This window comes from Nannobrachium achirus, assembly GCF_963921795.1.
Source record: "Nannobrachium achirus genome assembly, chromosome: 8".
NCBI lineage: Eukaryota > Metazoa > Chordata > Actinopteri > Myctophiformes > Myctophidae > Nannobrachium > Nannobrachium achirus.
In genome coordinates this window covers 21890544-21916142 of record NC_137817.1, presented here as the reverse complement: position 1 = coordinate 21916142, position 25599 = coordinate 21890544, and the positions used below count along the sequence as shown (strand labels likewise).

The window sequence follows — 25599 nt, the reverse complement described above, 5'->3', positions numbered from 1 at the left end:
AATCACTGAAGCTCACTCACCTGAGTGTGGGTGTGTGGGTGAGTCTGACAGGTGTCTGGGGCCTCAAGGCCACCAAGCAAAAGTATCTCGTTTTCCTTGGGTTGGCGCATACTCAGTGACTCAACCAACTTTGGCAAGTCAGGAGAAACCTGGGCCAGCTTCTGTAGAGAGACCCCACAACAGAGGAGCATCATTGTAGCAAAATGCTTTGATTTGGATGATTTGACTGTCAACGGCAGAAAATCCAAAAGTGTGTGTGTGTGTGTGTGTGTGTGTGTGTGTGTGTGTGTGTGTGTGTGTGTGTGTGTGTGAGTGCGTGCGTGCGTGCGTGCGTGCGTGCGTGCGTGCGTGCGTGCGTGCGTGCGTGCGTGCGTGCGTGCGTGCGTGGGTGTGTGTGTGTGTGTGTGAGAATCATATATCATGGGATGTAATCTCTGTGCGCCCACCGAACCAAGGGATGACAAGCCTACACATTACCTAAACAAATCAACCCTCTAATTCTTTCTAATTATCCTGAATCCATGGCAACTGAGCCAGTTTTTACAGCATTGATGAGACACTAAAGAATAGGGGGGGAGGAATAAGCAGCACAATGCAAAATCCTGTGTCAATTTATGTAAGTCCATTTATAAATTAACTTAATGTGCAACATTGTTTTCTCACTCAACAGTAAACAAACCAGCATTAAGTTGAAGTGTATAGAGGGTATCTGCACATTTCTAAAGAGACAATTTAAGGACTTTTTATACAGGTATCTCTAAAATGCCAAATCTTAGAGGCAGACATTGTGAAAATAGCAACTATTTTCACAAAAATGTAATGCCTCAACTCTTAGTGCTTGTCAGGGTGGGGGGGTCCCCAGTTAAAATGTGATTATTTTGGGGTTCACGGCCTGAAAAGGTTGAGAACCACTGCATTAGATGAAACACAAGCAGTGGAAGATAGTGGAAAGAGATTTGCTCACCTTAACAATTCTATCATTGTGATAATCCACTTTCTGCTGGTCAACATTCACAAAACAGATCTGATGAAGAGAAAGAAAGAGAACAAGAAAGATGGGCAGAGAGAGAGAGAGAGAGAGAGAGAGAGAGAGAGAGAGAGAGAGAGAGAGAGAGAGAGAGAGAGAGAGAGAGACAGACATTGGTTACATCAGTTACATTGATGGGATTTAGTTCAGTGTGAAGTTACTACACTGTCTTTCCTTTTTCCCAATTTCAGTGTCACTGGACCCAGAATCCAGACACAACAATGACATGCCATTTCTGTCTCACCTCCGAGAGAGCACACTGTGTTTGTACCTTCAAACCTCGGCACCTGTTCTCTCTCTTTTGTCCTTCATTTTACTGTCAACATCCCTTTTGGGATTCTATGCCTGCAATTAGAGGTGATATTTTCATTTTAATGCTTAATATACCGGTACTCCATCATAGGACAATCACGCGACAATCTACAAGTTCACAATGTGTGGCAATGCAATATGTTGTGAGCTTGTAGAACGGCTAGTTTCAGTGCACGACTCCGCCGACAAAGTATAAATCAAGCTTAAGTCATCTGGTTCGAGTCATTCTGCTTCTATTAACACCCAGACAGTCCCCTGTGGCTTCCTTATCGATCTCTTGGTTTTGAGCCACTTACACGTTGTGATCCTGTTGTCTTGTCTTTCACCTTATAGATGGTCTTCACTATCGACCTTGACTATACCTCCAGTACTTCACCCACAGTGTTTGATCAAAGAAAAACTAAAATAAACAGTTTTGTTTGAAGTAATTGTACACAACACAATTATTGTGCTAATTTAAGTTAACTCAAATTAACACAGAATGCTGTTTCACATTTTAAAAATGTCTGACACTGACACGCTTTTTATTCATCTTGCCAAACACCCACATTTGTTAATGCTTCCTTCCAGCTCGTTGACTATTTGAGAATTCTGTTGTGGCTCCCAATAAGATATGGGTAATTGTCCTTTTACATAAATCTGTTCAAATCTGAAATCCTTACAGTTTCAATTGAGGTACATTTCTGTTTGAAATATTTTAATAGCATCTATTAAATCATTATTGCCATTAATGCTGGTGATAGAAGCTGATATTGGCAATTCCTTTCTAGCCCAACTTTGATTGGCTCCCACACATTTTCCCTGAGGATTTGGTTTGGAACGATTTGAGAAGTGTTAATGGACACCTTTATGAAGACATCGGTGAAGAAAGCTATTGGCACACATTTTAATTTGCAGAAGGCAAATAAAGGTGTCTAAAATTCCATTACTAATTGTCAAGCAATAATTCTACAGGTACTGGTCCAAGTAACTCAAAATCAAACATTTTATACCGTATATAAAAATATATACTGTATCCAATCAGGTTTGAGAGGCTGCAATGTTTTCAGCTTTCTGATTGGTCACTCCAATAAATTGGTTTCAGCTCTAAAAGGTGATGGCTAAACAGGTTATTTTTCTTCCTTATGATACTTGTAATGTCTTGTACCGGTAATTTGTCATCTGTTTTGGCTGTAAACATGTTTGACAAGAAGAGAGGAACACATGGGTCAGTGGACCGACTTTGTCACTCAAAAAAGTATCTTCATTTCTCTGTCCATATGTCGGTAGTAATTCTAAGATGACCACGTTTTGAATCATCAAAATAAGCACTAAGATAAATATAGAACCAGTACCACACACTGGAACAAAGCAAGCTGTTCCAAACAGCTTGTTTTGTTTTTGTGACCTTGTTTGTGACACTGTTTATCTAATGAGTCCAAATGTTCCCCTGTATGACTAACAAAGCATAGTAAGTGCATGTAATTTCACAGAGCTACTTCCAGTCTGGTAAGATCCAGTCAAAAATAACAATCTCCAGCTCATCAAGGCCAATTTAACTGTTGAAAATAGATTCAGACAACCAGAAGAAAACAAACACATTATAATAGAGAAAATGACAGTGAATTTGAACCGGTTTGAAAAGGTTCCTAACTTCCAATATACCTCCAGGTCACCATTGATTTTATTTCCATCAATTTGAATATCAAATGGTAGCTCCATTGTTAAACTGTCTTTAAAAGGTCAATATAGCATTCAGGTCACGTTTGTGGCTGAATGATGAATGATGTTAAATGTCAACACAATAAACACTCAAATCTCTGGACACTAGAGGTACTGGATCATTTTGGAAACCATTATGACAAAATAGATTGTTATTTTTTCAACTTGATAACAATGGAAGGAAATATCATTTTGTCAGTTGCTTGCAACAATGACAATATGAAATAGAACTGGTGACTGTATCCTAACTCAACACTAAGCTAGGTTCAGTAAATCTGTAAAGCATGTGTGTGCGAGATAGATTAAATGCTGGAGGAGTGACATCAAATAGCAGAGCCCCTTTTTATAAACTCAATTCTTAGGTGAAACATCCCCTGCTGTATATTAATCAGATCCTGAGATTAGGTGAATATTGGATTGGGTGAATCATGGTCATGCGGAAAAAGATCCTCATTGTTAATTTATCCATTTGTAGCACTGGGATTGTACAAATGCCGGTGCTCTCAGTGTTAAATGAACACAAGGGATTTTACTGTGTGATAACACTGGTACCAATAGTACTGCGCAGGTGTAGACTGGTCGTAAGCCTATTCTTTACTGCACAAAACAACAACCTACACAACCACCTCTTTACCAACATGCCCATCTGCTGCCTGCTGATAAGATAGTTTCATAGACACATAGACAACATGTTCGGGCCCTGTCAATTCTCACACTGCGCTCAGATACTATTGATATTTATTGGGATGAAACCATTACGTACAGACAAAACTAGAAGCAGTGCTCTTCCGAGCACAGGTCTCTGCCAGGTCAAGTAGATTATTGTGGCCTCCTGGTGGCACTATAATAGGCCCATGTGAGAAGGGTGCCATGTCTTCTTCAGCCTTTCATGCCAATCGGACACTGCATTCATGATTTGAAGCATTTTGTTCCAAAAATGTGCTTTGCAAATGTCAACCTAATGGTGGCGCTATATTAGGTCCATGTGAAAAGGGTGGCATTTGTTCCTCGACCTAGTAGGAATGTGCATGCAAAATTTCCTGGCAATTGCACGCTCACGTTCATGATTTGAGGCATTTTGTTCAAAACTGACCAATCCTACAAAATGTGGAAGCCAATGTTAACCAGGATGGAATAGGAAATATCTGACAGATCTGTCTTGATCACATGACTATAGAGATACAGTGTACTGATTTGCATGATCAAATCTGAAGGATTAATATAAAAAATGTGTTTACATAAGTCAGCCTCCTGGTGGCGCTATAAAAGGCAGATGTGGAAAATACGGGCAAAGGTTTTTCCTTGGCCTCTAGGGAGTGCGCATACAAATTGTACACTGATTGGTGGAGTTATAGGTATAGGTGTTCATGATTTGAGGTGTTTTGTTCAAAACGGACCAATCCTGCAAATTTTGGAAGCCAATAAGGATGGAATATGGGAAATTGGACAGATCCATGTTGATCACATGACTATAGAGTTACTATCTACTGTATGCATGTTTTTATGGACAAAATCTGTACGAGTACTGTCAAAAAATGTGTTTTGCAAAAAATCTACCTCATGGTGGTACTAGAACAGGCTCATGTGAAAAATGTGGGGCAGAGGCACACGGACAGGGGGCAAAACATAATCTTTCGGCTTGGCGGAGACTATAAGGCACAAATGACGGAGCAACTATTTAGTAGGGCTGTATTTGTAGGAAGCTAAGTGTGTGGTGATGATATTGAGCATCAGGGCTCATCATCATTCTTGTGTACATTCTCTGTGTTCCCGCCCTCAGATGGTGACATGTCCTGTTCGGATGTCATGTGGAGACAATCTGGCTGTATTCCAAAGTCTCTCGGTTCACCAGCTGCTTAACCAACGATCAAATCGGCAGCTGTGTGTACTGGCAGCTCAGCCAACCGGTATAAACTCTGGATGACTCTGATCCTCTACACTGGCTGGAACGCCATGCCGCCAATTGGAAGGATATCTTGAAGGTATTGGAGCAAAATCCTTGAGGCTGTGCTGTTGTGCGGGTGCTTTCTGTCTGTCTAAAACTAAAACAGTTATGTATTGGAGCCTGGAATTTGCGGACCCTCACGGACAACCAAGCCAGTGATTGACCTGAAAGGGGAACTGCCATCGTCTCCAGAGAGTTAAGGAAGTTCTAGATCGACATCGCAGCACTCTCTGAGACCCGACTGGCTGATGAAGGGCAGCTGAAGGAGGAAAAAAGCGGATATACTTTCTTTTTCCACTTTGGGGAATAGAGCCCAAACCTAATGTGTGCTTTGTTGGCAAAGTGTCGTGCTGTGTGTCACAAGTGTCATTTGCCAATGACATACATTATGTATTTTTAACTGGAAAGGAGTCAGCACCGTTGTCACCAATGCATAAATTTTTCCCAGGTCATGGTCGATTAACCTGAGAGCCAACAGAGGATGCACGAATGGTAGCTACTTACTGTGTGAGTTTGTTCTGGCTCATGCTAGTTCTCATTTTACTTTAGCTATTGTTAAAATAGTAATACAATGCTGCCCACTTTCCTTGAAAAAGCAACACACACAGGCAATGGAGGAGTATAGGCTGAGTTCCAACGGCCAGACAGCACTGAAATTGTGCCATTACTAGCTTTGGTTGAACTTGGAAATACATTAGCAAAGTCCATCAGGGCTTGTTCCAGATGTCTGGCTGAAAGACCCAATTCATGATGTTTTGGGTTGTTTAGAGGGATGAGAAGACACACAGAGAGGTTAGATGTCCTGGCCTATTTTGGCACAAATTCTCACTTGGCCTTGGAGATGCTCTAATTCAGTGGTTCTTTTTAGGCACACTCACTTCTGCATCCTGACCAGGGGGGGTACTTTTTGCAGAATATAGCCGATCTACAAGCTCACAACGTGTTCTAGATCTGCTTGTACTGTACATCGTCTGTTTTAGCCTAAGGTTCACCTATTAGGACATGCCCAGTACAGTACAATATTGGGATGCTATGGTTTAAACGGTGTAAGAAAAGCTGTGGAAACAACCAGCAATCACTTGCAATGGTGGATTTAGTCATTTTCAAAAGATTTTAATGAATTCTGAAATACATTCTGCACAATGAGAAGGCTACAATGAGTATTTTTGGTACTTTAGTAAATTCTGAATATCTGACTTTTATTTGTATATTTTCTACATTGTGGTATTGATACTTTTACTTAAAGGAGTGGCGACACCGGCCGAAATTTAACATTATGATACAGTAGGTCACGTGGTGTTTCTTCAAACAGTCTGAAAAGGAGGCGGGGCCGTATCAGTTAGCAGTGAATGTATACTTCTTCCGTCGTGCCGTGCCGCGCACAACGTGATGAGTTGTTGTTAGCGTGTAGCAGCGCCGCACCGCAAGGCTATTTTGGAGAGCTATTGTGTGTGTACACACACACACACAGGCTACACACACAGAGTGTATGAGCCACGGATCTCAGTCCTCCGAGACAGCAGGACATATGTCTGCTAAAAGGGCTCAGAGCTGCTGAGGAGGAGGAGATCGGTGGACGCTCGTTCTAAGCTTGCTCCGGTGTCCCGGCCAGGTCCTCCAGTCAGGTTTAGGGGAAGACACAGCAGGGTATGGCCGACAAAACCGTCTCATAGACGGGGAGAAGCGTGTTGACCCTCGTAACTAATCTCTGACACCTTTTTTGAAGAAGACATGTACTTTTTTACCGGTCTAACCATTGATTTTATAGCGAATGCTATATAATTTTTACCCCTAGAACTGATAGTTTTAAAGTTGGTTTAGAAAGTCGGAAACACACCTCGGACAGCTTTTTTTGGGGCAGTTTCAAAAGATAATGATATGGATAATCGACTCCGCCCCTCCCCCCATATTAGCCCAATCAAATTAATTTATTTCAGTTACTGTACAGAAAGTACTACTTTCAGTACAGTAACTACAATAAATTAATTTGATTGGGTCATTTAACATGGGGGTACATGACATCCTTAAAAAATGGCTAATTTGATAGCCTTAATTAGCTGTTTTGGCCATGTCACTCCACCTTCAAGTAAAAAATCTGAGTACTTTAGAAATCCTAGAGGTGTGCATTGAGCCACATTGATCAGCACCAAACTATCTCAGTGTCTTCAGATGCAATCAGTCCACAATGGATACCATTTAGGTACCACAATGTATTTATCAGTAATTCACATGTTCCTGATCTTGATCTTTTTACCACCAAATTGCACTTGCACCACGTCAGATATTGAGTTGGAGGTCTAAGATGTATTCAGATTCATGGCCTCCCATCGGGATTTGATCTTTTTTGTGGACAAAGTGACTATATAAATATACACATGCACACAAACATCTCATTATAATTGTTACGTAATCACTTCATGGCTCAAGTGAAGAGATAATTACGACAATATTGGCAGCAGTTGGGCCGGAACTGTGAGTGTTGGCTACACTTTGTGCTTTCTGCACACTGTCTGAATAATCTCTGAGTAACTATGCATATGGTGCCAGCGTATGCGTGCACTAACGCACAAACACACACACGCACGCGCACGTACGCACGCACACAAATAATAAATAATGCCTCACAGGGAGGGACAACAGGGAGTAGGGAAGCTTCATCAGAACAATTTAGATAGCATGTTATTTAGACAGATGGCAGGTTCATTTGTTGACCTCACATCCTATAGGTTTTATTTATAGTTTCAATGTACAGATTATTTATGTTTTGATACTATACTGTTTAGACTGATGCAAGATTAACCCATGATCCTAGATTATTACCGAGGCACTACACCGGCTCTATGCATTTGATGTACAGCTTGTGTTTACCTTGCTTACTGTAAATCTCTCTGGATTAAGAGCGTCAGCTAAATGTCTACATTGTAAATTTAGAAGATATGGGAATCAGTTTTGAGCTTGCACACTATTTGAATGGGAAAAAAACAACAACATCAAACATGTAAAGTAGGTTACTCTGCAATAACAAATTGGGTCTCTCAATCAACTGAGAAGCAGTCAGGACTGAATGTGACACCGTATCATTATGGCTATCTGCTACACCTCTAACAGAGCCCCGGGTCAAAACCACTGGCACTGCTATTCTCCATACAGAACCAAAACATCATCTGTGCACATACCTAGCTAGGGACCTCATTACAGAGAGTTAATCACAGACCTATACAGTAATTGAAGGAAAGTAATAAAGTAGACACTTCAGTGCTTTATATTCTGATAGTAATCATTGCTATAGAGCAGGGGTCTTTCACGGTCCAGGTAGGCTCTGATGCCTGACAGCGTCAGCGTGTCATGGGTTTGAGTCCTGATCCCGACGACCTTTGCTGCGTGTCACTCCCCATCTCTCTCCCCATTTCCTGTCAGTCTACTGCCTTATCAATAAAGGCATAAAAGCCCCAAAACAAATGTTAAAATACTACTACTACTACTACTACTACTACTACTACTAATAATAATAATGTCCCTATCACACAAAGATTTGGCGGCCCCCTTGCAATATCTCTGACCCGCTAGGGGTCCTGGACCTGAAGACCCCTGCTATAGGGTGCTTGTTCAACAATGGGGTCTCCCTGTCTCTGCAGTGCAGAAATTACATTTTTAGGTGTGTTGCCACCAGTTTTAGCCAATCAAAAAAGAGTACCCATTTATCAGCTTCAGTTTTATAGTGTTTCAGAAAATGTATATTCTTTTTACTAAAGAGATGGAGAGATGGGGATATGGGGAGACCCCTGTTACTGAAAAAACACTATATCTAACAGAATATAGAGCTATTTAACATTTGCCTGATATTTTCACCATTTTAGAAAATATTTGAATAGGGCTTAACTCATACCCTGCCAAAAAAGACGTTTTCTATAATAAAAATGTCTTTTTAACTATGGCCTTCCCTGCCAGACGTCTTCTGGACGTCTTTAAAAAATAATAATAAAAAAAATAAAAAAAATAATTGAAAAAAAAAAATTGGACCTCCAACAGTGTACTAGGCATGATCGCGATCGCGAAATTGCATGTTTAACCCCCATACCAACCCCATCTTTCAAACATGGCAGCCATGTTTGTTTACATTTGAAGAAAACGTATAGGTTCCGGACGGAACCATGTTTATTTAATACCGGAGGACAAGGTCCCCCTATGGGATAACCAGCGCCATCTGGCGCTGCAACAGAGTAAAACTCATAAGCTCCCGTACGAGAAATATCATTTGTCGGTAGGGCTGTCAATCACAAACGAGGGCACCGCCCCCGAGTGTATATAAGCCCTGCGGGCTATCATAACTTCCTCTAAAGCCGCACCTCTGCGCCCGCAACTAGCGAACCGAGGGGCTTTATTCGGGGGACCTTGTCCTCCGGTATTAAATAAACATGGTTCCGTCCGGAACCTATACGTTTATTGTCATACCTCCAGACAAGGTCCCCCTATGGGACTCATATACTCCCCGAGAAGCCATGAACCGACAAGACTGTCGTGCACACCGACCACACCCGGAAGGAGGTCCCGTCAACCGACGTGACCCCTTTCAGGACTGATCCGACCCAGACCCACAGGGCCTGGGCGTGTTCAGACAGAAAAAGACCCTGACAGACCGAGGCCTGCCTTATGCACTAAGGGCAGACACAGGTCCACCAAATAAAATTGCAATAATATAAGGGAAAAACTCAGGGTCCCCCCCCACGTATCCTAGAGACAGCAACATGCTATCTCCGGAAGGGGAGAGAGCCGCCCCACTACATAGTAGGAAAGGCAGCAGCACCCAGAACCGTATGCGCCATAGCAGAAGGCGCAACGTCCAGGTGATAGTAGGTCGCAAAGGTGGACGGCGAAGACCAATTCGCCGCTGCACAAATCTCCTCAATGGAGACACCTTTGGACAAAGCCCAAGAGGTAGACACACCCCTAGTACTGTGGGCCTTAAGTGCTTCCGGCACTTCAGACCCAGACCGGGTGTAAGCCAACCTAATTGCATCCACAAGCCATCTCGACAGAGTGGGCTTGGACACCGCTTTCCGTTGACGGGCATTCATGACCACGAAAAGCTGAGAAGTAGACGTGCTGTCCACCGTCCTATCACAGTAGGCCTTCAGGGCCCTAACTGGACAAAGACAATGAAGACGCCTATCCTCCTCTGATGCAAACGGAGGAGGATGGAAAGCCGTCAAAACAACAGGTTCCTTCGGGACCACCCGGTTCTTAGGAATAAAACTCAAATGAGGTTTAAGAAGAACCTTGGAGTCATTATTGAGAAACCTCATACAATCAGGGCTCACAGAGAGCGCACGAAGGTCGCTCACACGCTTAGCCGTAGACAAGGCAAGCAAAAGAGCTGTTTTGAAACTTAAATGTTTCAAAGAGGTCCTCCCAATCGGTTCAAAGGGTGCCTTGCAAAGGCCCTCAAGAACCACTTGTAGATCCCAAACAGGAAACAAGGCTCTAGTCACAGGTCTCAAATGGTCAACACCATGCATGAACTGGACCACCTCAGGGATTTTAGAAAGGCCTTTACCTGCCACCCCCAGGTGGCAGGCATCAATAGCCGCTAAATAACCCCTCAGTGTAGAGAACGCCAGACCAAGGTCCAGGCGGTCCTGCAGGAAATCTAACACCCTCTGGGCCGAAGCTATATGAGCCACCACAGGTGGCTCCTGTAGCTCACACCAGTCCAAAAAGGCATTCCACCTTCCATCATACACAGCCCTAGTAGAGGGGGCTCTAGCACTCTGAATAGTGGCTACAACCATCGGTGAGAAGCCTGCTGCGAGCAGGTTCTCCCTCTCACGGGCCAAACCCACAGGTCTAGACCCCGTGGGTCTGGATGGAAGATCTCGTTCCCTGCCTGGCGCAGCAGATCCCTGTGCAAGGGAAGCCGCCAAGGGGGTCGAGAGAGCAGTGGGGTGATCAGAGACCTCCACACTCCCCTGGATGGTGTCACCAGAAGAACCTCCTGGTTGGAACATCTGATCCTCTCCAGAGTGGGAAGGATCAGTTCCAGGGGTGGAAACGCGTAGAGAAGACCTTGTGGCCATTCGTAAGCAAACGCGTCCATCCCCAGAGGAGAAGGTCCCCTCACTGAGAAGTAAAGGGGGCACTTCGCGTTCTCCTGGGAGGCAAAGAGATCGACTCGAGGTCGACCGAACCTGGAGAAAATCTGCCTCACCACCGCAGGGTGGAGAGACCAATCCTCGTAACGAGGCTCCCCCCTGGACAACAGATCGGCGCCGCCGTTCTGAAGTCCCGGGATATGGGAGGCTCTGATGGACCTCAACCGAGGCAAGCACCAGAGGGTCATCTCGTGCGCCAGCTGATCCAGCGTACGCGAGGAGAGGCCGCCCTGTTTGTTGAGATAAAACAGGGCCGCCGTGTTGTCCGTCCTGACCAGGACATGGCAACCCCGGAGAAATGGTTCGAAATGCTTGAGCGCCAAGTAGATCGCCATTAACTCCAGATAGTTGATGTGGTACTCCAACATGGCCTGGGTCCAAAGGCCCCTGGCTGAGCGCCCCTCGTAGGTGGCGCCCCACCCCGAGCGGCTGGCGTCTGTGGTGATCACCCTGCGTACCACCACTTCGCCCATGGAGACCCCACTCGCCAACAACGCCTGGTCCCTCCATGGGACCAGAGCGTCCATGCAGACCTGGCTGACTGTCACCTTCCTGTACCCTTGCAGGGAAGGAATCCTGAGCGCCAGTGACCACCGCTGGAAAGGTCTCATATGAAACCTGCCCAGACGCAGAAGTTGCACCGCTGACGCCATCAGCCCAGTCAACTTCATGCACTCCTTGTACCTGACCACCTGGTTCAGTCGGAAGGAGCCGAGACAAGTCAGAAACCTGTCCACCCTCTCCGGGGAGAGGCGAGCGGACATGGTGGCCGAGTCCAGAGATATTCCTATAAAGGAAATCTGCTGGGAGGGTGACAACATGCTTTTGCCAAAATTGACGTTGAAACCCCAGGCCTTCAGATGTGACAACACCAGATTGGTATGGCGCGCCGCTTCTGAGCAGGAGGCGGCGGAAATCATCCAATCGTCTATGTAGTTCGCCAGCCTGACTCCCTGATGCCTCAGTGGAGCAATGGCTGCCTCGGTCACTTTCACGAAAACCCGAGGGCTCAGGGAAAGACCGAAAGGGAGGACCGTGTACTCGTACAGGCGCCCCTCGAAGGCGAACCGCAGGAACTTCCTGTGTGGGGGATAAATGAGGACGTGCTGATAAGCGTCCTTCAGATCCACTGAACAGTGGAAATCCCCCTGTCTCACTGATCTCATTAGTGACTCTGACGTCAGCATCCTGAATTTGAACTTTTTCAAGTGCTTGTTCAGAGCACGTAAGTCCATAATCGGACGCAGCCCCCCTCCTTTTTTCTGAACCAGAAAATAACGGCTCCAGAAGCCTAAACGGCTCTGGTCGCGTGATAACTCCACTATAGCGCCCTTGCGCAATAGTGAGCTTATCTCCTCCCTCAAGGCATCCGCTTTCAAGCCGCGGGCTCGAGTATAAATAACCTTGCTGGATAGGGAGGGTTTTCTCGCGAACTGTAGTCTGTAACCCCGTGTCACCGTCCGAAACACCCAGTGACACCCAACGCTTCCATTGCTCTGCACACTGTGCTAACGTGTTGCTGAGCAACGGAGAAGCCTTGGGGTTGTACCGCCTGAGCGGAACTACTGGGCCGGGAGGGAGAGGTTCCGTATCCGGGCACGTATCCGTATCCGCTAGACGCCGGGCCGGAAGGCGCGGAGACACCGGCGGAAATAGTGTTTCCGTTTCCGGTACGCTTATTTCCGTATCCGGTGGGAGACGAACACGTGACCTCCAAGAAGCCTCGCTTGTTAATAATACAGGCGACACATAACGTGGAGCCCGGGGGACAGGGTTCATCGCATAAGTAACATAATCCCCGGCTCGGGGAATTGTATTTACGTTTATAACCTGTGCTAAGGCCTTTATATGCTTCCTTGCGGGAAGACGAGGCCGACCCTGGGTGATATGTGTTGGCTTCTTCCCTGACGCTAAGACCAAACTCCTGTCCTGAACTAGAGTCGGCATAACAGTGCCGCTCGGTGGAGACAGAGGGGTATTGCACACTAGTGAGACCATACCATTGTGAATAGGAATTAGCTTGTCTGGGAACATTTTGCAAAGAGAAATATTCTGCTTGTAACCTGTCTGCGTGACTGGAGGAAGCGATATTTTCTGAGTGGAAAGAAATTCCAGCCTGGACTTCTCTACAATGGTTAAATTCATGCAAAATGGGGTCGTCTGTACTAAAGCAGGTGGGTTTGAAATAAACAGGCATTGTTTTATCAACACACTTTTTATTACAGGCACTGGAGGAGAGCACAGAGGAGGAATAAACATTGATTTCTTGGCATAAGAAAAAATTGTTCATATTGTCCAAACGTCTGCGCTTGCAAGGGGGGGTCCCCTGAATTTTCAGGGGGACCCCGCCAGAGTCCAGTGTCACTTTCGCGGCGGCTTCCCACGGGCTTTGTGGGAGCTGGCCGGTATCCCGTGCCTGGGAGGGTGGCGGGATTGAGAGCGGGCTTGAGCCCCCGCTGCAGTGCGAGGGGGTCCCGCGGAGGAAGAAGAGGGGGTCCTAGGGGGATTGTTCTGTTTCCCCTGCTTGGAGGAAGAGCGCCCCCTGTCAGCCTGACCAGGGGCCTTGCTCCGTCCCTGTCTCTTTTCCTTTCTGGGTACCTGGGGGTCCGTCGTGGCCTCCAGGAGCTCCAGAGTGATCTTCTTATCCGCCACCTCCTGGCGGAGAAGCTCCAGTCCACCGCCCATGAGGGAGGTAGGGTGGCCGGGGAGGTCTTGCAGGACCTTCTCGGTCTCCTCACCGGAACTGCCAGGACACTTTACCTTATCCAGCCACCTGGCACGTTCCGCCTGGATGCAATAATCCATGCCGTGTCCAAGCCACTCGATTGCGTGGACATTCAGGTCCATCAGCATGCGCAGCGACTTGTCCATTTCCTCCACCAACACGTCGGGCACCTCCCGCATCTCGCTGAGGAGGCGCCTGGTGGAGAAAAGCAGCAGCTGGGTGGCGTTCATCGTCCTGGCTGCCAGCGCGGATGCTCTGTAAGAGTTCCTAACCCTGGAAGACTGCTTGTCGTCAAAGGGGATGGCAAACCCAGGAGGCTTCTTACCCACGGCCAGATTGAGGGGAGGGCGGCCTCCAGGACCGGTCCGCTCATGACCTGGCTTGAGGCTCCCTACCAGGGACTGGGCCATCAGCTTGTCCATGGGAGGGCACAAGGGGATTCCCGCCTTCTCTGCGTCGCGGCAATCGACCAGGAAGGGGAGCTTGGGGGGGTCCTTGTGTGTAGTCCAGGTTGAATGCAGGGCCTCTGCAAAGCCTGGGACCAGTGGGAGCTTTTCCATCCGAAGCGGGGGAGAGGAATCCACATCCTGGCCAAGGAGGGGAAGCTAGCCCGTGGTCCGAGTGGCGCGTCTCCGAGTGGCAGCTCCAGGCCACAACGGATGGTAGCACGTTCCAGCACCGAGAGCTCGTCCATGGGGATGGAGTCTGGGTCTTGTGCCGCTGCCCCTCTCGCCCCAGCCGGCATGGAAGGGGGGAGAGAGGCAGAAGGGGCTTGGGAGGACGTGGCGGAGATGGAAGCCTCGGCATGAGGAACCACCCTGGCCGCGCCTCCGCCCTGTCCGGAGGGGAAAGAGGACTCGTCCTCCTCCGAGTACTCACCCTCCGTGTCCACCTCCTCCATGTCGTAGTCCTCTAGCTCCGGTTCGTCTCCGTCGCTAGCATGCCAGGAGACGGGGCTAGGTGGCCGCATAGCCCGTAGCTGGGGGACGGAGAAGGAGAGAGGAATGTCACCGACGACTAGAGGGTGGAATTCTTTGGGGGGGACGGTCCAGGTTGCAGCTGGCGGTGGAGCAACGTGGGCGGTCTTGCATGTTCTCTTCTTGGGCACGGCACCAGTCGAGCCCGTCGGAGAAACAGCAGTGGAAACAGGGGCCGCAGACCCGCTAGCAACGGGGCTACCGAAGCTAGCTGAGGGCGAGGCCGCTGGAGGCCTAACCACGTGGCGAGAAGCAGCGCTGTGGCGTGCAGCGCTGTCCGGCACACGAGGAGAGGTGTCTGGGAGGGATCCGGCGGAGACCGTGGTGTGAAGGCCGTAACCAGCGCCAGCGATCTCACAGCGGGCCTCGAGGGCTGGAACATCATACTGGAGGCAGTCAGTACAGTTCACCCCCGTGGCCGGGGCCGGAGGGGACAGAGAGGCCAAGGCGTGTCCTACCCCCATGCAGACAATGCAGAACGGATGAGTATCTTCATTGGCGATGAGGCCTTTGCAGCTGGGAAGGCCGCACTTCTTCGGTACCCTAGCTAGCAGGTTGCTAACTGTGGGCCGACGAGCTGCCATCGTGAGCTAACCGAAGCTAAGCGAAGCTAAGCTAAGGCAGGGAGACACGTGGCAGAACGTACAGAGAAGAAGTAAAGACTCAAAGCGAAAGTGAAGAAAAAGACCGAACTGTTAGGAAGAATAGAAGTAGAAACGTACAGGAGAATAATCTATAAAGGCCAGTGGCCGACTTCCTAGCCAACGCTTAGGCTAAACTTTACAGAAAATTATACTTATATGGCTGAGTTCGCGACACTCTAGTTGCAGGTAAGCAGAGGTGCGGAAGAGAAGTTATGATAGCCCGCAGGGCTTATATACACTCGGGGGCGGTGCCCTCGTTTGTGATTGACAGCCCTACCGACAAATGATATTTCTCGTACGGGAGCTTATGAGTTTTACTCTGTTGCAGCGCCAGATGGCGCTGGTTATCCCATAGGGGGACCTTGTCTGGAGGTATGACAATAAACATAAGGGCTGCCTTCTCCTGAATGCCTGAACGGATTTCCAAGCGGATTTTTTTGTTTGAAAGCTGTGAAAAGCATGCACATGCATAGTGCATGATCTGTGCACGAATGTGTGCACCAGCGTGCACACTATTTTTTTAACCCTTTGTTGGCGAACCGGCAATATAAGAGGTCCCACTTTAAATATGGCACCGACTGAGTTTGTTCATTGCTTCATACTGGGTCTAAAAATCAAAAATACTCTAAATTGAATCTGAAATACGAAACATAAAGATGATTGTGAATATCTTGTGTGAGATTTTCATGTATTGCTAGCCAGCTGTCAAGGTGAGGGCCACATTTGCAAATTAGAGGAAATGTAATGTTTGAACCAAAGTTCACACGACGGAAGACCTTTCCTCCCTGCTCACACAGCTGCTGCAGATGATATGTTTACTCTGTTCTCTCTCACTGGGGCTGGATGGGGACAGGGCGGAACAGCACAACCAGTACAAGTGTGAAGTGTTTGAAACAGGTGATGGATGGATCACTCTACTTTGGAAACTACAAGTTCAAAACAGGAAGGGGGATGTCTGTCTGTCAGTCTGTCTGTCTGTCTGTCTGTCTGTCTGTCTGTCTGTCTGTCTGTCTGTCTGTCTGTCTGTCTGTCTGTCTGTCTGTCTGTCTAAAGTGTGGTTCCTGTGGAAATAAGCCTCGGCTTTCTAGGATCACCTTTTAGTTGACCTTGTACCAGTGATTTGTACTGTCATGAAACTGTACTTTTCTCTATTGCAAACTTCTAATAAATTCTTCAATCAATCAATCAATCAATCTGTCTGTCTGTCTGTCTGTCTGTCTGTCTGTCTGTCGACCATTCATCCACCGTTCAAATGTAATACCCTACTGTATATTACCAATTTACATGAAGGTTGTGCAGACTTTCCCCAGTTTAGTTGCCAATAGTGCACGTTTAACTCATTGTTAACTCGTGTTTTGATCATATATCTTATCAGAATGTATTTATTGGGAATTTAGTATAAAAACCTGCAGATCATGTCCATCTGTCCGTGCACCACGCCTCATGTCACGCTCCATATATGGCCAAGAGTTTAACTGCTGCTTCTTAACTGTGCCATATTAAGAAGCTCTGATGTTTCAGCGCGACCTCACCATTTAGGGCGAGGTCGCTTCTTGCCCTTAGGGCGTCTTACTGGTTATTTATTCTGTGTGTGCGTGTGTGTGTTATTGTGTGTGTGTGGGCGTGCGTGTGTGTGTGCATGTGTGCGTGTGCGCGCGTGTGTGTGTACATACATACTGTACATACATACATACTGTACATACATACATACATTGCTCACCATCTGTCAAATCTCCCTGGGGAGTGATGAAATGTGACCGTTGTGTTGATTTGTCTGTGACAACATTCAGTAACACTGAGACTTCATGCATTAAAACATGAGCAGGATCAAAGGTGACAACATGATACAAGGAACAGTGGTTTCATGAAGCAAAATATCCAAAGCATTTGTCTCCTATTTATCTCATTGTTTTGGGTTCAATCTTTATGATTAAACTATGAAATCCAAGGTAATGTTGGTAAATTCATGTCAGTGTCCCTATTTGCCATTAGAGGCATATATCATTATCTAAAGTGTGTTAGTTGTTTTGATGTTTTGCAGGTTTCACAACATGTCACATCGTGACATGGTAAATCTGTTTGATCTGTTAAACTGTTGTCGATTGAGGAGCTCACTCAAATCCACATCACTAGATTGGAGTTGTTTTTCGACTGCAAAAAATGTATGACTTGTAATCCTTCTAATCCTGAAACTACCTCTGGCAAACAATTTGTGGGCTGTTGAGCAGGCAGTCAAAAATATAACTTGGCCTGCATCCCAAAACAAAAAGACATTTAGAGTTAGGGAAAAATGTGCATGGAGGCAATGGAATAACTACACATTCCCGTTGGGAACGATGTCCACTGGGAACACAAGCCCCAGCTGGTTATACAATACACGTTGTACCCTTTGTCACGTTATATCTGTCTGTCTGTCTGTCTGTCTGTCTGTCTGTCTGTCTGTCTGTGTCCCTTTTATGCCCATATATGGGGATCTCTGTATCTGTTTGTCCATGTCCCTTTAAATGCCCATGGAGGGCACTGATGTCATCAGTATGCCCATATATGGGTATCAGTCCCAATATGACCATATGAAGTTGGTTGGATGGACCATTCTCGAGATACACAAATAGTTAACGTACGTATTGGTATGCACACACGCGCGCACACGCGCACACACACACACACACACACACGCGCACACACACACACACACGCATAGATACAGTTATATACTGTATAGTAATTTTAACTATTCTAATAAGAAAACGAGATGTGGTCTAATAGCGGTGTGGCTTCCCTGTGAATATCTTATGTCTTATTGATAATGTCAGTATTGCCCAAATGTGGTGGAACGCGTATCTGATAGTATGAACTATGAACGTAGTGGCCCGAACACCTAGCATATAAAATGGACGCATGCTCTTCTGGACATCTTGACCCTTATGCACAGTAAAACCTTTGTCTGGTCCCAAGAATGTTTCCAATTACCGTATAATCAAGCATTCCTGGCATCAGACAACATTTTTATCCCCTCAGTAATTAGCTGAGCTGATATGGCCCATGGTTTACTTTGAAAATTGAAATTCCGGATCAACATGAATTGCATGCAGGGAATTAAAAACCTCCCCACATGGTTCTGATCTCCCTCTGTCCCAGGCATTCTCCTTCTACCTCCCCCTATTCCATCCCAAATTCCGCTTGCACAAAAATCTGTTATTTTCAGCAAATGACATTGTGACAAAGTATAACTAGGATTTCTCCTTGATGGATGTGTCGGGTGTCTTTCTATACAATTTCTCTTTCTGGAACGCGGTTCTCATGCTTTCTCCATGCATCCCACCCCACATCTGCCTCTCTCTCTCTCCCTCCCTCCCTCCTTACCTCCCTCCCATCTTTTTTTCCACATTACCTCACTCCTCTCTCCTCCTACTCTAAACTTCCTCTGCCCTTCTCCATGCTTCTCTGTGCAGCCATGGTAGGGACGAAATAACCTATTTCTCACTCGGTGTCATCACAGACTCGGCTTTGATTGATAAGCTGTGTAAACCAGAAGAGGCTGTGAACTGAGAATTGGAGAGGTGGAGTAGCGATTTGTCATGACGACGTCTGACAGCGACGCTGGGAGGACTGGCCACATCTGTTCCCTCTCACATAAACGTTCTCTGTGATTAATGGAGTATGGACAAAGGCTAGAGAAAATGAACAGCCACTGACACATTCATTTGCACAAAAAGAAGTGGAGACAGTTAGTGCTTCATTTACTTGAAGAAAACAATGACACTAAAGTTGTTGTTGACAAAGAAACATCCTGCAAATCTAAGCACTAAACTGTGGAAGCAAGGACAGCCTCAGTGGTGCTTGTCTTTTCATTTGCAGTTAGTTTATCATCAGTAAGAGTGAAGGAACTCAAAGCAACTCAAAAACACTTCTGTGTCGGGCGCCCGCTGGCCTACTGGTAAAGGTGCATACCACTTTGCCACATCAGCATGAATGCCTGGTGGCGCTGCCGATTCGATTCGATTCCCGATCCGGACGACCTTTGCCGCGTGTCACTCCCCATCTCTCCCTCCATTTCCTGTCAGTCTACTGTCCTATCAATAAAGCCCAAAAACAAATCTTAAAATAAAAAGAAAAAAACTCTTCTGGGTCAGCAATGGTGAAAAATGCCTTGGTCCACAAATGCATGCATTTTAAATAGCTGAACACAAGGGTTGCGGACATCGGCACGTCCTTCTGATGTGTGATCATGTGTGTGGATTTGTGCTTGAGGGGTTCACTAAACTACACTGAAAGTGTATTTCACTGCCACATATTGGCTTGAATTTATATGCATAAAAAAGATTATATAATTGTGTTAAAGAATGTCGTATAGCACACATCCACCCAGTTGGGTGAGTAACATGTACGGTATGTCATCATATGTTAGATCAGTGTTTCTCAACCTCTTTTCTGCATGGGCACACTTCTCATGTCCCAAGAATCCATGGGAACACCAATATAATACGGGGTTGAAAATATCGTCACTGTCGGGAAGAAACCTTGTATCTCCAAGTTTCAAATGTGTACGTTTCTTCGCAAAGTAAAGCCCTTTTCATCATACAAGGCTGTCGCATAACAGTAGTGAAACACTAGTTTAAATCATTTTTAAAATGATAAATGATAAGTTTCAAGGGGCACACTTGACCCTTCCCAGGGGCACACCAAAGGTCCCCAGGCACAGTGGTTGAGAAACACTGTGTTAGATGATGAAACTGGCATCTGGGGATTTAGGAACATTATAATTCAAATGCAGTACATTGCTGCTCACTCCTGAAGTATGAATTGTGATGTGAACTGTAAAATAAAAAATAAAAGAAAGAAAGTGGACCATTATGGACCCTTATGGGTCAAGTTGGTTCCATTTGTACTCTCAATTTAAATTAGTTCCATTTGATTTCAATTAACATTCAGGATTTGACTGTAAATGGGTAAGAAGTAGAGCACTGCATTGGGATTTGGATCCTGCATATCCTGTGGGACCCAGCGCAAATCCTCCAAGAGCGTGCAGTTTTAATTTGCTGCAGGCTGGAGTGGCTCATCCAAAAAAGAAAAGAAGGAGAAGGAAAAAAAAAAAGAAAACTGCGATTTAGCACTAACCAGAAGGCTGGAGTCAACAAGTCAAGTTGAAAAAAATAAAAAATGGCCATTAAAAGCAAGGAAAGGAAGCACTTCTGACATTTGGACACATTTCTTAGTTGTTACTGGCACAGACGGAATCAAATTGGACCTGAATTGTTAGTTGCACCAAATGTGCAAAAGTATCGATCTACAACTGGCACAAATCTAACAAACCTGCGCAGTTCTCTCTGGTCACAGTCTGCCCTGCTTCAAAGAGAAAGCAATTTTTCCTGGATGTATTATACAAGCTGCTATTGTTGCAGAATGTTTTTCTATTTATTTTTCTTAAGATTATTTATTAAGATTATTATTATTAGTATATGACTTCCTGCCAGGAAAGGCAGTTTGTTGATGTAGCCTCTAAATGGGGCAAAATGTTATGTAAAATAATATGTTCATTGTGTCTCTGTCCATGGTGCTGAATTGGAAAATCTTGCCTCTCTCTCTCTCTCTATCACACACACACACACACACACACACACACACACACACACACACACACACACACACACACACACACACACACACACACACACACACACACACACACACACACACACACACACACACACACACACACTCACACACACACACACACACACACACACACACACACACACACACACACACACACACCCTCTCTCTCTCTCTCTCTCTCTCTCTCTCTCTCTCTCTCTCTCTCCTCTCTCTCTCTCTGTCTCTAACCCTGTTCAGCTTACTGGAAATTCTGCCAATTTACTGCTATATTTAACTTTGGGGTCATGTGTGAACATGCAGCGATTTTGAATGCATTCTTATCCAGCCACATGTGTGAACACAACACAGATCATTCTATACTACCAAGACGGTGCTTTTCATAAGTAAGAACAACTGTTGTTGTCAACTACAATGTTGTGTTCAACTACAATACGAGTTATACGAGAGAGAGAGAGAGAGAGAGAGAGAGAGAGAGAGAGAGAGAGAGAGAGAGAGAGAGAGAGAGAGAGACTATGGTCAAACAATTATGTTTATATCAAGAAAGAGACCTGGACAGTTTACTGTATCGTGCAAGCATGGTTCTACCACTTTTTCGAGTCACGTGTTCAAATACTGGATTCTGATTGGCTAAATTCCGGAGGTTATGAGAGGACAACTGCCGCAAAGTTGTGTGAGGAGATCAATGCGCCTCAGTGTACATCCGGGGACTTCAGGAGGTAGTCGGAACACCTTTCCCCCAACCAACAAATGACGGTGGCAACGGTCCTATGTTTACTAACGTGCATGCTATAGTCGCCGATTTATTTGGATCCAATGCAATCCGCCAACTTTAAAGCCCCTTTTCTCTGAACCTATGCCTTTCTGGAAGCGAACAGCCTCTATTTACGGCCGGAACGGTACTTCTAACTGACGTTAGCTTAGCTGTAAGCTAGACGCATGGATTAGTATGGAGTTGGCGCCATCTGTTGGTGAGTAGAAGATGTTGTTTGTGGAACTATCTGCTGTCTCGCGGAAGTTTTATAGGCAATAATGATTGTAACTTAAGATCCTTGCAAGTTACAACTATGTGTTTTCTTTCATGTATACGGGAAAAAGTGGTAGAAAAGCTATTTACCACTCGGGGTCGGACATTATGCTCTCATAATGTCCTGAGTGAGGGTGTTATCGGACTCGGCTGCGCCTCGTCCGATAACACCCTCACTGCGGACATTATGAGAGCATAATGTCCTCTCACTCGGGGTAAATTGCTTACTTTTATAGCTAGAGAGAGCATGACAAAACGTACCAAATATTGTTCAATAACCAAAACGCTTCAGAGCAATGTTGACATAACAAGAGAAAGGTGTGTCCAACTACAGTACGATGCAAGTTAAAGTAGCTCCATTTATTACATTGCGGTGTGTGCAAGGATTGGGTGGGCGAGAGAAAGAGAAGAGAGAGAGACACACAGATTTAAAAAGCCTTTACAGATATCTCTCATGGTGTAAGAATATTGTGAATAATCTATAGCCTTATAGGCTTTCTTCATCTGTCTCTGCTCAACAGTAACAGGTCACCATAAAATCCAGGAGTAATGCTTTAATAATAAGTGGTTGTTTAAAAAGAACGAGCATGGTGATTATTACGTTGATATTTCAAGAAATGCTGTCTTGGACACGAGGAGATCTTAGGCTACAGGAGCAGGGACGTGCTGGGCCCCTGATTCAGCCCGGGAAAAAGAGTTGTAGAGGCCCTCATTGCGTGCTATAGAGAGAGATCTCTCTCTATAGCGCTGCTGCTACTCAAAGATTTGCCATTTCAGATCATGACAAGTGACAAGCCAGTGGGCCAATTACATGAGTTATATTTTCCATTGTCAGGTGGAAACCTTGTATGTCCAAAACCATTTTAAAAATGATTTAAACTATACAAGGTTTCTGCCCGACAGTGAAGATTTACTTTGTTGGCCGCCCAACCCCCAAAATGGAACGAAGGCCGACATTCTTTTTTTTTTTTTTTCCCTAATGGCCGGCCTGGACCAGCCGGGAATGAGCCGGTTGTCCCGCTTTTCCCAATGGCCAGCACGTCCCTGTACAGGAGGATGCAGCACTGCCGACTGGTCCACCTGTGAACCCCCAGGCCGGCGTGATAATGAATGATGATCATCATATCACATTATTATTCTGCTCCCGTAAATGGTGCGGGCAGGAGCACCAGCAGATCTGTTTCCTCAGCAGAAAACCATCCGCTTTGACGGATTAAAGTTACATTAGCCGCTCTGCCACCCTGCAGATGGATGTTATCTCCCCAATGCCTATCTCGTGCTTACAGTCACCTCTCGCGTGAGTATTATAGGTACTGTACCCCGACAATGAGAACACGGACATGCCGCAACTGTACGGTTATGGAGGGCATGTGAGAAGAACGTCTCTCCATTCCATAGTTTCATTGTTTGACAGCACAATCAACAGTGTATTTTGGATTCATATCAATTTGTGTTTTCAGATATTTAACCCCTTGAACCGTAAATACTTAACTTGACATTTCACTCTGTACATTTCACTCTGCTCTTTTTCCCCTCTACGCCAAACGTCTTTGCCGAAAATAGCTGATCTACAAGCTCACAACGCCTCGCGCTGTGAGGCATTGTGAGCTTGTAGATCTGCTATTTTTGGCTAAAGTTATCAGGATATGGACGCTAGGATTCAAGTGGTTAATATAAAAAAGTTTCTATCACACGAAGATTTGGAGGACCCCCTGTAGTAATTCTGAGGACCCCCTCAGGGTCCCGGACCCCCTGTTCAAGACCCTTACTTTAGACTATAATTAACACTGGGGAGTTAACTGTACATTGAAGCAAGAGTGTTGTGATGCAGCCTGCTGTGGCCAGCTGCATAAGTTATACCAAGCTGTCATAGTGCACTTATAGTCAGTTTCACAGAAAAGTATTACAGTGGCCCACAACAGTGCTGCTCATTCAACTGAGTCAGAGACAGTAGTCCATAAAGGTCATCACAGCCCTGAACAAATGTAATTCTGCTGCACAAGGTGTGAAAATTGATTTCACATCCGAGATAAAACATTACAAGTGTAATTATTATTACTGGGGATGGGGTGAGTGCTCTTTAAGGATTTGCAGCTTTCAAATTAGCTTTTCAAGTGTCCTAAGATAGGAGGGATACAGTATGTAACACTTTAATCTAAATGCTGCTGGTCATTACACATTATATACTGTATATACTAGGAATGGGTAATAGTGCAAAAAGAATTACATGTTAATCACAGAAGAATCTTTAAGGCCAGTGAGTTTCAGAATGGAAAAAAATAAAATTCTACCTTTTTTTTTTCTTCAGATGAAATTTTAAAACGGGTCAAAATGATCCGAACAGAACTTAAGGGTTAAGCATGGCCTGAGTGGTCATATGGGGGAGATGATAGTTTGTAACTGATTGAAGCGCTTATATTTTTACATCAGGTTACGCTCATATCTTATTATGTGGCTGTGGTGTGGACACGCTGGTGATTCTTCACCTTCAGGGTACCTAACTTACTGAAACTCTTGTCACACTGTTTACAGACAAAAGGTTTTTCACCAGTATGGACATGCTGGTGTGTCCTCAGGCTACCTAACTGACTAAAATGTTTACACTTTATAGAAAGTGTAAAAACAGCAACCACACTCACAATTTCCCAGAATTGCATCTTTCTAGTATTACTTGAGCCAGCAGAGTGCGCAAGTACTGTGATCGCGTGGGTATGTATGTCGATGTCCTTCTTTGTTTAAGCCCGTAGCCCAATCAGGGACCAGCATTTGTGGAAATGCCATCATTAACAGCCATTAACAGTGCGCTCTGCTGGCGCACAAGTACTGTAGGCCATACTTGGCCTACTTGTGCACAAGGCGCAAGTTGTGCAGTTCTATTTCATACAGTGGCAGCAGTGGTTCAGTGTGTGTGTGTGTGTGTGTGTGTGTGTGTGTGTGTGTGTGTGTGTGTGCGTGCGTGCGTGCGTGCGTGCGTGCGTGCGTGCGTGCGTGCGTGCGTGCGTGCGTGCGTGTGAATGGTTGAATGTATATCACGTAATGTAAAGCGCTTTGGATAATGGTGCAATACAAATGCACATCGCTACTGTAAAACAATGCATAGCATCAGTCAACTAATCTGCTTAATCTGAAATGATTCCATCCATGCTGATAATTCCCATAATTCCCCCTATTCGTATTCTATTGGTGCTTATGGACACTCTTGCACTGTACTGTATGAGGTGCATTGTCTATCTGCTGTACAGTACCTGTTCAATGTAAAGAATGAATTATTGTCATACTGTAATAAACCTCGGATTGCCTTATGCATACATTATGAACGTATAATTAGTGTAGTTGCCTACAGGGCAGAACTGTACCTTTCTAGTTAGTATTGAGCGGTCCTAACCGATCTTACATTTTCTGATTGGACAAATAATGGATTTGAGGATCGGTCAAGCTTCACGTGACATCACATTATATAGGTAACCACACTTGCAATT

At 45.5% G+C, this 25599-nt stretch overlaps 1 protein-coding gene across 1 annotated transcript in view; it reads right to left on the bottom strand.

The window, feature by feature from the left end:
• The window catches only part of sphkap (SPHK1 interactor, AKAP domain containing), a gene marked incomplete at both ends in the record, with an annotated part of 84186 nt that overhangs the window by 18378 nt on the left and 40209 nt on the right, over positions 1 to 25599 (bottom strand). Inside the window, 2 exons of the mRNA XM_080731446.1 lie at positions 21 to 161; positions 965 to 1024. Coding sequence (XP_080587572.1) covers positions 21 to 161; positions 965 to 1024 — 201 coding nt within the window. The remainder of the gene's footprint in view (positions 1 to 20; positions 162 to 964; positions 1025 to 25599) is intronic.